The 20,337-nt window shown below is 42.3% G+C and overlaps 1 protein-coding gene across 6 annotated transcripts in view; it reads left to right on the plus strand.

Annotated features, from left to right (window-relative positions):
* The window catches only part of Arhgap17 (Rho GTPase activating protein 17), a 156,527-nt gene that overhangs the window by 118,522 nt on the left and 17,668 nt on the right, over positions 1-20,337 (plus strand). For all 6 annotated transcript variants that reach the window (XM_045130878.1, XM_045130879.1, XM_045130876.1 and 3 more), the window contains 7 exons: positions 1,410-1,537; positions 3,421-3,532; positions 4,304-4,385; positions 6,948-7,028; positions 10,543-10,656; positions 17,407-17,498; positions 19,122-19,278. In XM_045130878.1, coding sequence (XP_044986813.1) covers positions 1,410-1,537; positions 3,421-3,532; positions 4,304-4,385; positions 6,948-7,028; positions 10,543-10,656; positions 17,407-17,498; positions 19,122-19,278 — 766 coding nt within the window. The remainder of the gene's footprint in view (positions 1-1,409; positions 1,538-3,420; positions 3,533-4,303; positions 4,386-6,947; positions 7,029-10,542; positions 10,657-17,406; positions 17,499-19,121; positions 19,279-20,337) is intronic.

The following is a 20,337-nucleotide window of genomic DNA, read 5'->3' on the forward strand; positions in this document are numbered from 1 at the left end:
CCAAAAGCATACATGCACGCACACAAATACACATGTGCGCGCACACACACACACACACACACACACACACCACAGAGTATTGAGGGTAAGGTCTGGTCTTTACGAGGTTGGTTAGAGAGTTCTGACTTCTGGGAAGAGCCAGGGCTTCTAGATATTTTTTTCTGTTAGATATCCCACTGACGCAGACTGGGGCTGGCCAGGGGCAAGCAGGCTCCCAGCAGTTCTGAGTGGTAGGTGGCATGTTCTTTGTTTCTGTCCTCTGCCTCTTCTGTCCTTACCCTTCTATAAACTCTTAGACCTGTGATTTGTGGGATTTTGCTTTTCTCCCTTTCCCTGTGTATATGTTGTGAGGGATCCCATCCTGCTGCAGGAAGGTAAGAAAGAGTGTCAGAGACATCCTCAAATCAGTCCTGTTCAAATCCAGTCTGCCAAGGGACATGCACCCATCAAAGGTGCTGGGAAGGATGCGTTCTTTTTCTTCTTCTTCTTCTTTTTTTTTTTTTTGTGCATTCTTCTGTAGATGGGAAAAATCACATGTTTTCCCCCAAGCACATTCTACCAGCTGATGTCTTTCCTTGGCTTCTGTGTGTGTCCCAGACAGTACTAGCTCTCTGCAGCAGCCATGAGCAGGCCAAACCAGCCAAATGCTTGTTCTTCTAATTCAGCGTATATATACTCTGACTGCTTCTTTCTCTTGACTGCTTCATTGTATGCCTTTCTGCTGAGCTGCCTCAGATCTGTGTCAGATGCAGCAAGGTGTATGACTTGAAATTCCTACAAAATGCTGCTTTGCTGCCATCATCACAGCCTTAGGCCTGAGCTGCTTGGGAGACACAGAAACTGCATCTTTTCTACTCAGAGTCTATATGCACATCTGTTGCAGATGTGGTGTTGGCAGCACTGGGTGTCAAGATGTGGTACCTGAGTTGTGTTCACTTAGACGGTCTCTAGTCTTCTGTGACAAAAGCTTAACTTGTGTTTGAAATGCTAAGTGATTATTTCCATTTTGGCATCAAAGGAATTTCTTTCTTGTCTTCTCCCTAGGAAGCCAGTGCTACTTTGCTTGGCTGGAATAAATTCCTGCTCAGGGAGGCTTGTGTACACGGGTGTAGCCTGCATATTAATTAATACAAGGCCACCGACTTGACACGTGTTGGTGGCATGTGATGTAGGTCCAAACCACTATCGGCACCTCTACCAAGCAGTTCAATGGGGTGTTGTATGGTGTACTCAGTGACTCCTGCATCCTGGCACATAGTACTCCTGTAAATGGCAAAAACACATTGTCTAATGTGGTTTCCCTGAGTTTTAGGCACCAGTCTGCCAGAAAACTTCCTTTGATCTAGAGAAAAACTGCTGTGGGGATCTGCGAGGTTGTTGAGGGTCTTACCAGCTACTTACTACTTTAGATAAGTGGGCAGAGAAGCCAGCCTTTGGGACGCCTCTGGAAGAACACCTGAAGAGGAGTGGGCGTGAGATTGCACTCCCTATTGAGGCCTGTGTCATGCTGCTCCTGGAGACAGGCATGAAGGAGGAGGTAAGTGGTGCCTGCCCAATGACTGGGCCCTTTCCTCTGCCCAAAGTGCCATACCCTCCCCCTCAAACATACATGCCTTTAGCACAGCCACCTCATGATTGTGTAGACCCATGGCTTTTCATACTTGTTCTCATGACCCACATTTTACATTGAGACCCTGGGGATGTTTCTGTCAACAAATGAAGCCAATTTCACAGAAAAATATATGCTTGTCCTATTTGTAGTCCACTCGGACCTTTTTCTGTCCTGGCTGCTTCATTTTAAGCAAGCCCTGTTTATGATTTATGATAATGCTCACTGGTGCTCAGAATTTCCATCAGCTTTGGTAATAGCAAGCAAGCATTTTGCACTTATGGAGGGTCACATGGTCTGTTTTTGCAATGGTGCAGTATTTGTATACTTTACTTGATGGAATCCTTACCAAAAACACTCCTGTGAACCAAGCTGGGCAGTTCTTGTATAGATACGGAAGTCAACATGCAGAATTCACATGCTACATTCAAAATTCAAAACTTATTTTTTCTTTGAAAAACTTAAAAAATGTATTTATTTGTAGAAAGAGAACATGCACAAAAGGGCATGCCAGGGCTTCTTGACAATGCAAATGAACTCCAGATGCATGCACCACTTTGTGCAACTGGCTCTATGTGAGCACTGGGGAATTGGAACCAGGCTGGTAGGCTTTGCAAGCATCTTTAACCATTGAGCCATCTCCCCAGCCCTAAAAACCTGTTTTATTGAAGTATCACATGAATACAGAGAAATGTAGGAATTGTGTGTGAGCAGCCTAGTAAACTTTCACAGACATAACTCAGCTATCTCATCAGCCCCAAATCCGTGAACACTCCGGAAGCCTTCATGTTTGCTCCCATCAGTGCTTCACTTGTACTACCTGGAAAACATTTGGCAAGGTGTGGTAGTGACATTTTTAATTCTCATTGCTGGGGAAAAGAGTTTGTCTGTGGCATTTAGTAGGTACACATTTAGGGATACTGTTAAACATCCTATAATGCACTATCCACCCGTGAAAAATTGTATGGCCTATGGAGTGTTAGGAGTGCTGAGGTCAAGAAGCTGGCTCAGGCTTCTTTTGCTTAAACATGGTCTCTTCATTTCTGGTACACTATCCTTGTTACACTGATCTCTCTTGGTTTTCCTCAAAAAAAAAAATTAAAGTGACTAACAGCTTGATTTAAGTTTTTTGAGATCTTATCTTTCTAATTTTTATGATTTATTTATTTATTTGCAAGAAGAGAGAGAAAGAATAGGCAGGCCAGGGCTTCCAGCTGCTGCAAGTAAACTCCAGAGGTACACGCCACTTTGTGCATCTGGCTTTACATGGGTAATCAGGGGAATTTACATTTACATTGGGGAATCAGGTTGTTAGACTAGGCTTTATGGGATAATGCCTTAACTGCTAAGCCATCTCTCCAGCCCTGTTGTGTTTTTGAAGTAGGATCTCTCTCTAGCTCAGGCTAACCTGAAATTCCTACCTCTGCCTCCCAAGTGCTGGGATTAAAGGTGGGTGCCATCACACCGGGCTGATTTGTCAACTTTCAAAGACTTTCCTAAGTATAGAAAATCTATAGCCTTCACTTGTGTGAAGTGAAAAAGCTTTTCCACAGAGATCTGATTAGCACAGTTGGAATAAAGGAGTCAGGACAAGAGCTAGTGTTAACTAAGTGTGAACCCTGCTATGCATTCTGCCTGTTGTGGTGCCCTGGGAACACACTCAGCCTCTCTATTCCTCAAGACAGTGCCACCTGATAGTCAGTATGGCTGTTCTCATAGATAGAGGTGTGGTAAAGTTCCGTCATGCCATGTGGCCACAGGGTGAGGCTCACAAATCAAACTTAATGCTAATGACTTTTCATTGATTATAGGGCCTTTTCAGAATTGGGGCCGGAGCCTCCAAGTTAAAGAAGTTGAAAGCTGCTTTGGACTGCTCCACTTCTCACCTTGATGAGTTCTATTCAGACCCCCATGCTGTAGCAGGTGAGTTCCATTGAGTGTCTACAAATTGAGCTGTTGAGAGTGTGAACGAGTCCTGTCTCAGACAGATCATCAGCTGAAAGTCCATTTCTTATCTGAGGTGTAAATGATAAAATGAAATAAATGCTCTTCTAATAAAAATCCCTTCATATATAATGTAGTATGCATGTGTGCATGTGCACACACACATACACATAATACACTCAATTTCTATACCTTTTTTATTTTGTTCCTTTCCCTTTCTAGTAAGTAAAAAGGTAAATAGCTTAGAATACAAATATTTGAAAGATGTACTACTTGTATTTCTTCCTCTTTATCCTCATGACCCAGGTCAGCCTGGAGAAATGATGTATGCTAACAGGATGACCTTAAAACTAATTCTATTTTTAAATTTCTCTTTATTTATTTGGGTGTATGTGTGTGGGAGCATGCCAGGGCCTCTTGCAGCTGCAAACGAATGCCAGATGCTTGGCATTTTTCATGTCCAGCTTTCATGTATGGTGTGGGAATTGAACCTAGACCAACAAGCACTTCTCATGGTAGAGCCATCTTCCCATCCCAGCTAATTTTATTTTTATTGCTCTTAATGTATGTTTGCAAGAATCATGAGTGTTTTTTTGTGAGCATTTCATTTCCTAACCACTCTTGCCAGATTATGATTTGTTCTGATCAATTGAAGATTGTAGTTGAGATACATTCACTTTACAAAACAATGTGCTGCCCTGAGATTTCCAGCCCTATCTCATTGTGTACTCAGTGTGTTAATGGTTTCAGGTGCTTTGAAGTCCTATTTGCGGGAATTGCCTGAACCCTTGATGACTTTTAACCTGTATGAAGAATGGACACAAGTTGCAAGGTTAGTTTAAAGTACCCAATTTTATTTTTATTTATTTTTGGTTTTTCGAGGTGGGTCCTCACTCTATCCAAGGCTGACCTGGAATTTAGTATGTAGTCTCAGGGTGACCTTGAACTCATGGCAATCCTCCTACCTCTGTCTCCTGAGTGCTGGGATTAAAGGCGTGCACCACTATGCCCAGCCTAATTTTATTTTTAAGAAATTTTTTCATGCATGTGCATGTATACACATGTTAGTTCACATGGGTATCAGTGTGGGCATGTAGATGCCACACCATGTGTGTGGAGGGTAAGAGGACAACTTTTAGGTAAGTCCTTGCTTTTCTACCTCATTTGAGGCAGGGTTTGTCTATCTGGATCTTGAAAGCAACCAGTTTAAAAATATTACTCCATTTCTAAGTCATCTTATTCTCAAGGATCATAATACAACATGAAAAGACTATTTATATAAGAGAATATATCCCAGTTGTATTTATACTTAGAGTAAAAGTATAATTTATTTATTACTTTTCTGAGGTAGGGTCTCACTCTAGCCTAAGCTGACCTGGGATTCATTGTGTAGTCGTAGGGTGACCTCAAGCTCATAGGGATCCTCTTACCTCTGCCTCCCAAGTACTGGGATTAAAGATGTATGCTGCCATACTCAGCTAAAATTATTATTCTCAATATAGGAAGATCCTGAATTACTCATTTCTTGTGACTTATATGCTTGAAGATACATAATCCACAACTCTCACTTATATTGAAAAAAGTCCTATAACTGGGGACAAGTTTGGTACTATGTCTGCCAAGCTGCTTGCACACTCAACTGTACAGTGATAGAATGGGACAGTAGAAGCAATAAGGGTCAACATATTTTAGTATTTACTGTGTGGTAAGTACTGTGCTGAGCATCCACTATCTCCTATGATCCTTAAGGAACATCCAGAAAATCACCTGTTCTTGTCTGAATTTCACAGATAGGAGGACTGGGACTGTGAGAGAAGGGTGCCAAGAAATCATCAGAGGTAGCATTTAGACCCAGATCTGTCTGCCCCAAAGACTGTCCATTCTTTGTCCCTTGTCTCCATTCTCAGCCCTGCCTGCCCAGGAACACTTAGGCAGCCTTATTTCAAGAGCTGTAATAGCTTCTCCTTGGCTGACTGGCCTGCCTTCCTGTTGCCTTTCACTTGTGGTTCTGACCTGCTTACCCTCCTGGGTGCCCACTTCTTCATGCCCTAAGAGCAGCAAAATCAGTCTCACCTCTACTCTTGACATTAACACCTTCAATTCACCCTGTCTGTATTCTTATCGCACAGGCTGATGAGCCTCACAGCACATATGGTGATAATTTTGTAGTAATTGTGAAGGAAGAGGGCTGTGTCCTTTGTAAATGGTGAGATTATTTAAGTCATGGACAAGTTCCTAGTCTATCCTGAGATTGAGGTGATGAACCTACAGTCAGTATCAGATGGTGAGAACTATAGGATTTATTGTATTTGGTAGCTTCCACCTCACCACATCTTTTCTCTCTCAGTTCTAAGACCCTAAAACTCTTTCCTTGGAGGAAGTAGCCTTAGAAGGGGGTGTCTGTCTGCTGGCATGTAGATTCTATAGTGGAGAAATGTCAACATGGCCTCTATCCTGGTGACTCAATAGCTAGCTTCTAAAGTATAATTAGATTTAAGTTCTGTCCTGTAACTTGCCAGCAAGCAGTTACCTGGCAGCACCATCTTTTCTACAGGAAGAGTTGACTGCCCTACAGGTTATATTTTATTTTTTATTTGTGTCTCTGAAAGTTTGGATGTGGACACTGCAGTATGAGCATATGTAACTACTCCATAGCAGAAATGGGCTTCTAGCCTGGAGTCTTAAGACAGGATTGAGCAACAAATATCCCGAGGTCTGGGTGCCTGGGAGTTTGGCAGATAATCTGTGCCCAGGCTCCATAATGCCATCTATTAATCTTCACATTTCCACGTAAGACTGTTCATGATGTCTTGTCCTCAGGGCTTGGTGGTTTTGCACAGTTCTGCTCTGAGCCTCAGGAATCAACACTAACCTGGTTTTCAGAGTAAGAGACTGAGTCTTGGTGAGGTTAGCTGTCTGTTACTAGTTAAATAGTGAGTTCGTTGGCATTTCACTTCAAACCTGCTTATTTTCCAAGTTTGTACTGCCTTCCAAATAGGCAACCAAGAAGGGTGTCACTGTTAATAAAGTCAGCTTTCTGTGTATGAAAAAGTACCTGAAGTCATCATTTATTGTATCTGGTTTTTCTGTGGCTCATCAATTCAGAAGTTTCAGTCCATGGTCCCTGTGGCTTTGAGCCTGTGGCTGCACAGCCCACAGTGGCAGCAGCACATGCCAGACAAGGCCTTCCCACCTGTCAGCTGGGAAGTAGTCATGCCCCAATGGCCCACTCAAACAAGACCCCCTCATAAGGATTTTAGTACCTCCTCGTAGCACCCCAGACTAGGGACTAAGCCTTTAACACACAGGAAATTTCAGGTCTGAGCTACGGTAAAGCATGGATATAGGTATCAAAAATGTGTTTCAAAAATTCTTATGCATCATTTTTCCTCAGTGTGCAGGATCAAGACAAAAAACTTCAAGATTTATGGAGAACATGTCAGAAGTTGCCACCACACAATTTTGTTAACTTTAGGTATGTATGATTGGCATTCTGTAAGTTAAATTCCATGCTGTAGGTATCTCCCAAGCAGGGGACTCTTAACTCAGGCCTGTGTGGCACATTTAGAAAGCTCTGGAGCATTATGTGAAGTGACTAGGAACAGGGCTTGCCATCATTGTGCATTCCTGTGTTGGTGATCTGATCATTTCCCCACTACAGCTTAGCAGCAGAAACATTTTTATGAAAAGTATGGGTGCTTGTAGGTTATGTTTGAGTCTCAGTTGCCCAGTATGTAAAATGGCAACTAAATCCATACTTATAGTTTTCAGGATATCTATTATAAAATTGAGCATAAGTCATCTTATTATGGAAATTATATGTTCTTGTTTCATACTAAATAGTTTCTAAGAAAATCTTCTACCAGACAAATTTTTGGAATTTAACTTCTCTTTTCCCTTTTACACACATAACTTTGAAGAGGTATGGAGAAAGGGAGCAGGGGAATAGACCTAAGGAGTACAGACATTTACAAAGAAAAAATTTCTTTTTACAGATGGTATGTGTAGGGTGTTAGTTCACCTTAAGTTCATTCTTGGTCCCTACATCTAAAAATTCCTTCTTCATACCTGACGTGCCAGCCTTGCCTACTGAATGATTGGTATTTCCAATATCCCTAATTGATAAAATTTAAGATAGTTATCTTATAATTACAGATAATCTAATGCGTTTAGTGTATTATGGTGGGAAATCACACAGTTCTTCGTATGTTAGAGTTTGACAGACTAAGTTTTAGAGTTTTTTTTCTTACTATGATTTTTACTAATGATTTCAGTATGATGTGCATGCTCAGGTTCAAAGCTCTAAAGTGTATGTTGAGGGCTGGAGGGATGGCTTAGTGGTTAAGGCATTTGTTTGCAAAGCCAAAGGACCCAGGTTCAATTCCCCAGGACCCACATTAGCCAGATGCACAAGGGGTGCATGTGGCTGGAGGCCCTGGCATGCTCATTCTCTCTCTCCCTCACTCTCTTTCTCCCTCTCTCCCTCTTTCTCTGTTAAATAAGTAAATAAATAAAAATACTTTTAAAAAAGTATATGTTAAAAATCTCTTTCCTGGTTCTCCTTAGGTAGTGTTTTCGTTTTTTTAGCTGTCTGTCCTCTCAGTAAAAGTCAATGCATATATAAACAAATGCGCTCATATATATCAATATCTATATCAAATAATATCTAAATCAATAATATATATGCACCACAGGCACACATACACACACATCCATGCTTTTTCCTGTCATCACCCACTATTTATTTTAGACTAAATGGCAGTGTGCTTTGCACACCTTGTTCTCCCCTTTGCCTTCTTTGCTTAACATCTTTGCTTAATACACCCTGGAGATTTTTCCATGTCAGCATTCAGTAAATACCCTTTATGGTTATGTATATTCTACTGTGTGGATAAGTATATACTGTAATTTAGGCTGGAACTCAGTGGCACTCCTACTCTTGATTCCCAACTGCTGGGATTAAAGGTCTGTGCCACCATGCCCAGCAAGAGTTGTTGGTTGTTTTTTTGTTTTTTTTTTTTTTTTTGGTTTTTCGTTCAAGGTAGGGTCTCACTCTGGTCAAAGTTGACCTGGAATTAACTATGTAGTCTCAGGTGGCCTTGAACTCATGGCAATCTTCCTACCTCTGCCTCCCAAGTGCTGGAATTAAAGGTGTGCGCCACCACACCTGGTTTAAGAGTTATTTTTAACGTTGTGTTTTTAGGCTAATTACAAACAAGAGCGTATGTCCATATAGTAAATTAAATACTCTCATAGTTACAATGTGAAGTGTTTTAAACAATACACCTAAGCTGATTTTGGTTTTTCGAGGTAGGGTCTTACTCTGGTCCAGGCTGACCTGGAATTAACTATGTAGACTCAGGGTGGCCTCGAACTCACGGTGATCCTTCTACCTCTGCCTCCCGAGTGCTGGGATTAAAGGCGTGCGCTACCACGCCCAGCTCTAGGCTGTTTTTTTTTTTTTTAAGCTATATATTAAAAATATTTTGAGGGCTGTAGAGATGGCTTAGTAGTTAAGCACTTCCTGCGAAGCCTAAGGACCCCCGGTTCGAGGCTCGATTTCCTCAGTACCCACGTAAGCCAGATGCACAAGGTGGCACGTGCATCTGGAGTTTGTTTGCAGTGGCTGGAGGCCCTGATGTACCCATTCTCACCCTTACTCTCTCTGCCTCTTTCTCTCTTTGTTGCTCTCAAATAAAAAAATTAAAATATTTTGAGGGTCTGGGGAGATGACTCAGTTGTTAAAAACATGTGCTTGCAAAGCCTATTGACCTCACTTCAATTCTCTGGCATCCACATAAAGCCAGATACAAGGCATTTATTGGTAGTGGCAAAAACCCTAGCATGCCCACCCCACAAATAAATTTAAAATAAATGTGGGCTGGAGAGATGGCATAGAGGTTAAGATGCTTGCCTACAAAGCCTAAGGACCCATGTTCAACTCTAGAACCCACGTTAGCCCGACACACAAAGGTGGGGCAAGCACCAGATTGCACATGCCCACTAGGTGATGTAAGCATCTGGAGTTTGATTTCAGTGGCTGAGGTCCTGGCATGCCAATTCTCTCTCTCTTACTTGTTCTTTCTAAAATAAAATAAAATGAAATAAAAATTTTAAAAAATAATAAATGTATTGAGTCCTTTTATAACTACAGTGTAGTTCTTAAATTTTTTGTTGTTGTTGTTTTTTGAGGTAGGGTCTCATTCTGGCCCAGGCTGACCTGGAATTTACTATGTAATCTCAGGGTGGATTCAAACTCACAGCGATCCTCTTGCCTCTGCCTCCTGAGTGCTTAGATTAAAGGCCCATGCCACCACACCCAGCATAAGATATATTTTTTAAATTATTTATTTGCAAGCAGGATGTTAGGGTGGGAAGAAAGAGAATGGGTACACCAGGGCCTCTAGCTATTGCAGACAAACTCCATATGCACATGCTGCTTTGTGCATCTGGCCTTACATGGGTCCTGGAGAATTGAACATGGATCATCAGGCTTTTTTTACAGCAAGCACCTTAACCACTGAGCAATCTCTCTAGCCCCTACAGTATAGTTTTTAAGGAGTAAAATAGGTATTTACAAAGGAGAAATAACTTAGAAATATATAGAAAATAAAGTTAAATATCTGAGATTACATCAGAATATTTTCTCCTTTCAAGCCATCATTCTGTTTTGAACAACAAGCATGAGCAATCTGTTTTTGTTTGTTTTTTGAGGTAGGGTCTCACTGTAGCTCAGGCTGACCTGGAATTCACTATGTAGTCTCAGGCTGGCCTCTAACTCACAGTTACCCTCCTACTTCTGTCTCCTGAGTGCTGGGACTAAAGGCATGCACCACCATGCCTGGCTGCATGGACAACCTAAACAGTGCTCTACCTGAACCTGAGTCACATTCTGTAGTTAACGTAGAGTGGATTGATCTGAGATGATCTTAAGCAAGAGAACTTCCCTACAGATGTCTCATGTACTTGCCCTTCTGTTTGTTTCACAGGTATTTAATCAAGTTCCTTGCAAAGCTTGCCCAGACCAGTGACGTGAATAAAATGACTCCCAGCAACATAGCAATTGTGTTGGGTCCTAACTTGTTATGGGCCAAACATGAAGGGTAAGTCATCTTCCCCACATGATATTGTTTCAGCTTCTTCTCACCTGATGGATATACTCTTGCTAGGTACATTTCAGGGTGTTTTGAAGTTGATTTTTCCCTTCAGCTAACATTCTAAGGACATGAGTATGAGCTGGGCACTGTCCGTGATGCAGGTGACACAAAGATATAAAAGATGTTATCCTTATCCTCGTAGCCCCTACCTTTGAGAAGAAAGATATTCCATTGGTCCCTGAATGAGGACCATAGGATACATATCTATCTGTTTGTATGTATGACAAGGGCACCAAAATTTTCCTTGCACTACATAGTGTCTATGGCTGGGGCGTAAGAAGTAAAGTAACATAAAACAGAATAATAGGAGAAAATCCCAAAGGATTTTGCATGTACACATAAGCCCTCATAGGAAAATGAAGACCCAGACAAGCAGTTACAGTGCTACCAAGATAGCAAGTTGTGAAAATGTGACAAGATGGGACTTGAGCTATGGCTCTAGTTAATTGTTAATGTGATGACATGCTAGGAAGATTAGGATTAGACTGACACAGTTCTCTTTGGCCCTGATCCCATCACAGGAGATAAAAACTGCCTTTTCTCTTGGTGTGAGGTGGGTAGCATGGGAGATTATTTCCTTCTCCCAAGAAGAAAAAGGAAAAGCGGATAGTCCCTCTAGCACCTGCTGCTTTCCCGCTTCCTTTACCTCAAAATAATCCACATCAAGGATCTATTTGGAAAGTCCTATAGTGCACTCCCATGGTCCTGCTTTATGAAGCATGAGGGCAGCATAAGTAATGGAAGGTGCTGTGGCCCAAGGAAGTGGGGAAGCTTGGCCCAGGAGCATTACTTGGCTTTACCTGGTGAGTGGATAGTTTCCAGCTGGAGGACTATGTCATATAGTCCTGGATAATTCAAAGCTGGGGCATGATATTTATTATGCCTTGATAGAAAGCAGCAGGCTATGAGGGCATTGTATGTCCTGCTGACATGTTTGGAATTTGTTTCTCCAGGTCTAATGGGAGCCATCAAAATTCTTTTATTTATTTATTTTATTTATTTATTTATTTTTTAATTTTTCTTTTTTTGAGGTAGGATCTCACCATAGTCTAGGCTTACCTGAAATTCACTGTGTAGTCTCAGGATGGCCTTGAACTCATGGTGATCCTCCTACCTCTGCCTCCTAAGTGCTGGAATTAAAGGCATGCACCACTACTGACAGACTCATGTTTGAACACTTGTCCCTGAGCTGGTGGCACTGTCTTTGGGGCTGTGGGACCTTTAAGAAGCAGGCCCTCTCTTGTAGAAATAAATCGGTAGTAGTGAGCCTTTGAAAGTGATAACTGGCCTGCGGTTCCTATTCTGCTCTCTGCTTCCTGTATACAACCTCCACCATCCACTCCTGCTTCCAGGACTGAGCTTGCCCACTGCATCTTTCTTCCTTAGGTAGAAATCATGAGTCAATAAATCTTCCCACCCTTCGGTTGTTTTTGTTAGGTCGTGTGCTCACAGCAATGTGAAAGTAATGAATACAGTTCCTAACAGAATAATTTAATTACATTGCACTCAGCATGGTTTTGTTGGCATTGAAATAGGTAGACTGAATAGAGGAGAAAGGTCAGGGGGTTCTGCCAGGATGCTGGAAATTACTTGATAATGATGTATATCCTCACAAATTATACTTTGAAGCATGTACTGTTGTCCTCAGTCTCACAGATGAAGATGCTAAGTCTGTGAAAGGACCAGGTTGTTGCCTAGTTGCACAATAGTGGAGCCCAGGTGCCAGCCATAAAGTCTGTGCCCTTAATTGTCACCCTCACATTACTGCTGGCCAGCTTTGGACAGTTGTTCACAATCAAAATTACTAGTAAAAAATAATGGGGGAAGCTGGAGAGATGGCTTAGCAGTTAAGCACTTGCATGTGAAGCCTAAGGACCCAGTTCAAGGCTCGATTCCCCAGGACACACGTTAGCCAGATGCACAAGGGGGTGCACGTGTCTGAAGTTCGTTTGCAGTGGCTGGAGGCCCTGGCGCATCCATTTTTTGTCTTTCTCTCTCTTTCTCTCTGCCTCTTTTACTCTGTCACTCAAATAAATAAAAATGAACAAAAATTTTTGTTTTTAAATAATAACATGGGGGTGCTGGAGAGATGGCTTTGTGGTTAGGGTGCTTGCCTGTGAAGCCTAAGGACCCATGTTTGACTCTTCAGGACCCACATAAGCCAGACACACAAGGTGACACAAGTGTGCAAGGTTGCACATGTGTACAAGGTCGCACACGTGCACAAGATGACACATGCATCTGGAGTTCAATTACAGTGGCTAGAGCCTCTGGCATGCCAATTCTCTCTCTCTCTTTTTCTAGCTCTCTTGAATTAGGAAAAAAAGGCCACTTTGTTGGGCTTGCCTGAAAAAAGAAATTAAAAAATAATATGGGGGCTGGAGAGATGGTTTAGTGGTTAAGGAACTTCCCTGAGAAGCCTAAGGACTGAGGTTTGACTCCCCAAGACCCACAGAGGCACAAGGTAGTGCATGCATCTGGAGTTTGCAGAGGCTGGATGCCCTGATACACCCATTCTTTCTTTTTCTATTTGCCTTTCTCTCTCAAATAAATAAATAAATGAATTTTTTTTTTAAGAATGACTTTTTCAAGGTACGCCCAATAGACTGCCTTTTTTAAAAATGTGATAGTGAGATAAAGAGAATAAAAGGGAGAATTGACACACCAGGGCCTTCAGCCACTGCAGTTGAACTCCATTCACATGCACCCCCTTATGTGCATGTGTGACCTTGCGCACTTGCCTCACTGTGCGTCTGGCTTACATGGGATCTGGAGAGTTGAACATGAGTCCTTAGGCTTCATAGGCAAGTACCTTAGCTGCTAAGCCATCTCTCCAGCATCAGTGTGACTTTTTGAATCAGATCTTTTTATCAACTCATATATGCACAGACTTTTGTTTATAAGGTTACTGTTGGGTTTGAATATGAACTGTCCCCCATAGACTCATGTGTTTGAGCACTTTGCCCCCCCTGGTGGTGGCACTGTTTGAGAAGGTAGTGTAACCTTTAGGAACTAGAGCCTCACTGAAGAATGTGCATCAGTGTGGTCTACCTGGAGGTTTTCTATATGGGCCACAATTCCTGTTTTGTCTTTCTGTTTCCTAACTGTGGATGCAACTTGACCAGTAAGTGTCCTGTTCCTGCTACTATGCCTTACTCATCATTAATGGAATGTATTGTCTCAGCTATAAGCCAGAATAGACCCTTTCCTCTCTCTCATTTTATTTTTAAAAATATTTTATTTAGTTGAGAGAGAGGAAGAGGTAGAGAGAGAGAAAGAGAGAGAGAGAATGGGCACGCCAGGGCTTCTAGCCACTGCAAATGAACTCCAGACACATGTGCCACCTTGTGCATCTGGCTTATGTGGGTACTGGGGCGTTGAACATGGGTCTTTAGGCTTCACAGGCAAACGCCTTAACCACTAAGCCATCTCTTCAGCCCTATTTTATTTTATTTTTTAAATATGGAAGGCTGGAGAGATGGCTTAGTGGTTAAGTGCTTGCCTGTGAAGCCTAAAAACCCCAGTTCGAGGCTCAATCCCCCAGTACCCACGTATGCCAGATGCACAAGGTGGCACATGCATCTGGAATTCATTTGCAGTGATGCATCCATTCTCTCTAACTCTCTCTCTTTCTCTGCCTCTTTATCTCTCTGCCTGTCGTTCTCAAACAAATAAATAAAAATAAAACAAAAAAAATATGGAATGTGCCAGGTGTGGTGGCGCATGCCTTTAATCCCAGCACTTGGGAGGCAGAGGTAGGAGGATCACTGTGAGTTCGAGACCACGCTGAGACTACATAGTGAATTTCAGGTCAGCCTGGGCTAGAGCAAAACCCTACCTTGAAAAACTCCAAAACAAAACAACAACAACAACAAAAAGACTACAAAAGTGATACATTTAAAACTAATAATCTTGGCTATGCATAACTCCTAGAAACTTGTCAGCAAGTACCACAAAAGACAAGAGTCTGCCCCAAATCTCCAGAATATGTGAAAAATGGTCTTGAATAAATGGATAGTATCCAGAGTGACCACCACCCCTCCCCACTGCCTGCCCCAGTCCATTGTGGTGCTCGTATATGAAGGCTGATCAGAATAAGGGAGGAAGGATAATTTTCAGATAATTTGTATTTACACTGGAATATTTTATTTATTATTTTTTCAAGGTAGGGTCTCATTTTAGCCCAGGCTGACCTGGAATTCACTCCACATTGCCAAGCTGGCCTCGAACTCAGTGATCCTCCTATCTTTGCCTCCTGAATTCTGGGATTAAAGGCATGCATCACTATGCCTGGCCTTTTTTGTTTGTTTTAGTTTTGTTTTTGTTTTTTGAGGTAGGGTCTCATCTAGAACAGGCTGACCTGAAACTCACTTCATACTTTGAGGCTAGCAGTCCTCCTACATCACCTCTCAAGTACTGGGATTAAAGGCTTTGTACCACCACTCCTGGCTTCCAGCCTTTTTTTGAGGCAAGCCTTTTGTTGTTGTTTTGTTTTGAATTTTTTTATTGACAGCTTCCATAATTATAAGCAGTATCCCATGGCAATTCCCTCCCTCCCCCCACTTTCGTCCCTTTGAAACTCCATTCTCCATCATATCCTCTCTCCCTCCCAATCAATCTCTCTTTTACTTTGATGTCATGATCTTTTGCCTCCTATTATGATGGTTTTGTGTAGGTAGTGTCAGGTACTGTGAGGTCATGGATATCCAGGCCATTTTGTGTCTGGAGGAGCACGTTATGAGTCCTACCCTTTGCTTGATTCTTACATTCTTTCTGCCACCTCTGCATGCAGAATGGATTCTTCCAGCTTTCTGTCAGCTGGTCTAACATGGAGGAGGTTTTCAGCTCAGCTCCAGCAGGATTTCTCAGTGACCCTGCAGCCCAAGTATGTGGAGTCTTCAGCAGTAGGGTTTTACCATTTATTCCTGGTGGGAAACCGAGGGCCTTATCAGTGCCCTGTAACGTTTTGGGGGCTTCAGGGACCTCCCTGACCAACAATTCACTGAAAGGTATCCCATCCCTGGTACTGAAAATTTTCTAGTAACAAGCTATGGCTTCTGAAACCTTTTTTTTAATGTGTGTGTGAGAGAGAATTGGCACACCAGGGCCTCCAGCCACTGCAATAGAACTCCAGACACACGAGACCCCTTGTGTACATGTGCATCCCTGCATGCTTTCTTCACTGTACATCTGGCTTACATGGGTCCTGGAGATTTGAATGTGAGTTCTTAGGCTTTACACACAAGCACCTTAACTGCTAAGCCATCTGTCTCTCCAGCCCTCTGGCCTATTTTTTAAAAAATATTTATATTCACGTATTTGTAAGGAGAGTGGGGGAGGATGGGTGGGAAGGAGGATGAATATGAGAATGGGCTCCTCAGAGCCTTTTACCACTGCAAACAAACTCCATATATATGTACCACTTTGTGTGTCTAGCTTAACGTGAATACTAGACAATCAAACCAGACCATCAGCCTTGCAATCGAGTACCTCCCCAGTCCTAAACTAGGATTTAAATGGAGCTGTAGACCTTTGCTTGGCTGGAAAATGGGTGATACAGACCAGTAGGAACAGAAGTCAGAATGATAGTAGAAAAGAAGTAGGTTAGGAGGTAGTCAAACCTGAGAATTAAACTTCCTAGGAATCTGGTGGCATCCATAAAGTCACCTTCTGTTAGCCAGACTCTTAATTATGTTACAAATATCAGAGAGATCAACTGAGAAGTAGGAAAGATGGATGTGGTTTCGGGGGTTTCAATTCATGGCTGGCTGGCTCCTTGGCTCTGGGCCTGTGGTGAGGCTGAAGTTATGGAAATGGTGGCAGGATATTGTAGTGGAACAGTGTTGCCCACTTTATGGTGTCCAGGAACCAGAGAGCCAGAGTGAAGTGGGCTAGCAACAAAATACCCTTTAAAGGCATAAGCCCAGTGATCTACCTCCTTCAGGCTCCATTACACAATAATACCATCAAATTATGAACCCATATTAGTTCATTACTGATCACTGATTAGGTCAGTGACCTCTTGTATTAATTCTTTATAACATGATCTTTTGCAGGGGGTCTTCATATTCAGATTTCAACAGCTTCATAACAGGTTGTTGTAAAAGTCAAATTCATTGAAAGCCTAAATCTTGGTAGATGCTAAGTAGCCATCAGGCCATTTGCTCTGGTGGTAGAGGAAGAGCTTGATGGTGGAGCCCTTGCATCGGACACATTCAACTTTGGAACCCTCCTCTTGAGACCAGTGCATATATATAGCAACCTATACTGTGAAAGCAGGGTCGCATGTTTTCCAAAGATACTCTTAGTTTATACTCTTGGTGGCATTTTAGGCAACAGTGGTAATCTGCTTTAGCTCCCAGGTGTGGTGTGGTGCGGTGCTGTTCCAGTAGGAAGATGTAACTCTTATTTGAGACCACTTTAAAACCAGCTTTGACACTCCCTCATCTTCAGTGTCACTATCCTTGGTTGCCCATGGACACAGTGATTGTCACCACTCCTCAGAGGAAGGAGTGATACTCAATGTGTTAATTTTCTTCCTAGGCCATTACTGGTACATTCATAGGTAGGAGTTTAATTTTGACATCTGCATTTAAGTATTTATCCTTTAACAATAGCTGACCTGCCCTGACAACAGCTTGCAGAAATTAGAGGCTGTCCAGGGGAAGCATTTTAATATTTTGAACTGGTTTGCAGAACGCTGGCTGAAATGGCAGCAGCCACATCTGTTCACGTGGTCGCAGTGATTGAGCCCATCATCCAGCATGCTGACTGGTTCTTCCCTGAAGGTAATCAGTGTTTCTCAACTGTCATGATCGTGTAATAAGTCTTTAAAGAAGAAAACACCTCAGTAGCTATGTAATTGGTTTTACTTTTTCATTCTTCATTTCAGACTTCTTTCATTTGTATTTATATTTTGCCATAATGATAATATTATTTAGTATTAGTTTAGTTTCACTAAAACATATGTAGCCAATATATATTGAATAGCTGCTATTTTACTGGTAAGACATACTTTGACCACTAGAAGGACTTAAGTCCCAGAGAATGCAGCCCCATAAACAGAGAAATTCTAAAACATGACAACTACAAAGTGAGATAGGAGCTGGAGAGATGGCTCCTCTCTTGAAGCACTTGCCTGCAAAGCCCAAGGATCTGGTTTTGATTCCCCAGTACCCACATTAAGGCAGATGCACAAAGTGGTGCATGCATCTGGAATTTGTAGTAGCTAGAAGCTCTAGCACACCCTGTTCTCTCTCTCCCCCCTGCAAATACATAAAATTAAATAGAAAGTGAGGTGGATAGAGAAAGATTTGACTACCACATTTAGTAGGAAAGGGAGCTTGAGTTTGCTGTTCAGAAGTGACATTGATTATGCAAGTGTTTTTCCACTTGGAAGAGAGTCTTTTACTCTCATTACATAATTGTAGGGTTAATTGGGGTCAGTTTATAAAGATCTGAGTTGGCTGCCAGAGAAATAGGATACCATTCTGTAACTGATAAATTTCCAAGTTTCACTTGTTGCCATACTGAGATCCACATTTTTCCTTGGCCTCCATTGGGGTACTGCTGTGTGTGTGTTGAATCCATTCTTCCCACCTTACTTCTCCCAGTGCAGCTCAGGTATCTCATCCATTGCAGTGTAAGCTCCTGGTACCAGAGTGGGTATGTTTTAATTTTGTGGGGTGGAACATGTATATGGAAGTCAGAGGACCACTTTCCAGTCTGTCCTTGCCTTTCCCCCATTGGAGGCAGGGTTTTTCTCTATAGATCTCACTTTGCTTTTGTTTTTTGCTGTGCTGGTCATCTCTGCTTCCCATTTTACCCTCAGCATGGTGGGATTACAGAAGCCTTGCTTCTAACTTTTTACATTTAGTCTGGGGATTGAACTCAGATACTCAGGCCTAAATGGCCAACACTTATCTAGTGAGCTATCCCCCCTCTCCCACAGCCTCTGTTTTTTTTTTTTTTTTTCTGAGGTAGGGTCTTGCTCTAGCCAAGCTGTCCTTGAATTCACTATGTAGTCTCAGGCCTTAAACTCAGAGTGATCCTCCTACCTCTGCCTCCCAAGTGCTGGGATTAAAGGAATGAGCCACCACGCCCTGCTTTCTGTTGCTTAATACAAATATATAATTTATCCATGCTCAATGTCCTCTTGCTGTGTATGGTTTCTCTTTTCACAAAAGAGCATAGGAGCTATGTAGCTTACATTCTGAATGTCCCTCTTCTGGCCTATCTTTAGTTCTCTTTGCCTCCCACTGGTTCAAGACCCATTCTTTAGAAGATAGGTCCTGAACTGCTGCCTTTGGGGACAAGAGAAGCCATGGATCCCATTCCAATGGGGTGTTTGTAGAGCTCCTTCCACCCTTATGCATTAAGTCTCACACACTTGTTACTGTTTCTCCTTACAGAGGTGGAATTCAATGTATCTGAAGCATTTGTACCTCTCTCCACCCCAAATTCCAATCATTCCTCCCACACTGGAAATGACTCTGACTCGGGGACCCTGGAGAGGAAGCGGCCTGCCAGCATGGCAGTGATGGAAGGGGACTTGGTGAAGAAGGAGAGGTGTGTTTAGAGCTGTTCACTTCCACAGCAGCAGGAAGACGTGAAACCAGCATCAGACAGCATGACTTTCATGTCCTTCCACATAATGACCCCTTGCCCAACCCCAACTGAGTACACAGACAATTCAGGAACCATCCTTGGGTCTATAGCTTGTCCCTTAATATCTGTGTCATATGCCATATGGTCTGTGTACACCCCACAGTAGCATGGGATCATATACAATAGAAATACTAAATGTTTCTGAGTACTGGGAAAGAAGAGAAAAGAAAAAAATAATCAGCTAGTGTAGACTTTGGTCTAGGATGGTGTGTGGAACAGCCCACACCTCCTAGTGTACTGTGTGACCTGCTGGCTAAACCCACACATATTGGGCTTTATTTGTCCTCACTGTAGAGGCCAAAGTGCTGAAGAAGGCACAGAATCTCATAGTTCCTCAGGGGAACGGTTCTGTTGAGCTGAGTGAGAGGCATTGTATGTCTATCTTGTTCTCTCTGGGCAATCTGTGAGATTTTCAAGAGTAATTAAAATGTGTTTATTTTATTTATTTGTTTGAGAGAGAGAGAAAAAGGAAGAGAGAGAGAGAGTGAAAATGGGTGTGCCAGAGCAGCCAGCCACACTGCAGACAAACTCCAGATGCATTTGCCATCTTGTGCATCTGGGTTATGTGGGTCTTGGGGAATCAAACCTGGGTCCTTTGGCTTTGCAGGCAAGTGCTTTAACTGCTATGCCATCTCTCTAGCCCTTTAAGAGTAATTAAGACTACTTACACTTTTGCCTTCAGATGCCAGCTTGTTCATAGTACATGATGACATGCCACTGTATTCATCATTAATGCTAAGAATTAAGAAACCTGTTTGAAGTAATGTGCATATATCAGAAATCATATCTATATAAGATATTACTATATACATGTAAAAATATTGCATATATATAAAATATTACTAGAAATACTTTACCTTAAAACTAAACAGCATGACATGCTTCCCCTCACCACAAGGTGGTAGGGTCTTTCTGTAGCCCAGGCTGACCTGGAATTCACTGTCTAGTTTCAGGGTGGGC

Source organism: Jaculus jaculus, chromosome 12, assembly GCF_020740685.1.
Source record: "Jaculus jaculus isolate mJacJac1 chromosome 12, mJacJac1.mat.Y.cur, whole genome shotgun sequence".
In the NCBI taxonomy this organism is placed as follows: domain Eukaryota; kingdom Metazoa; phylum Chordata; class Mammalia; order Rodentia; family Dipodidae; genus Jaculus; species Jaculus jaculus.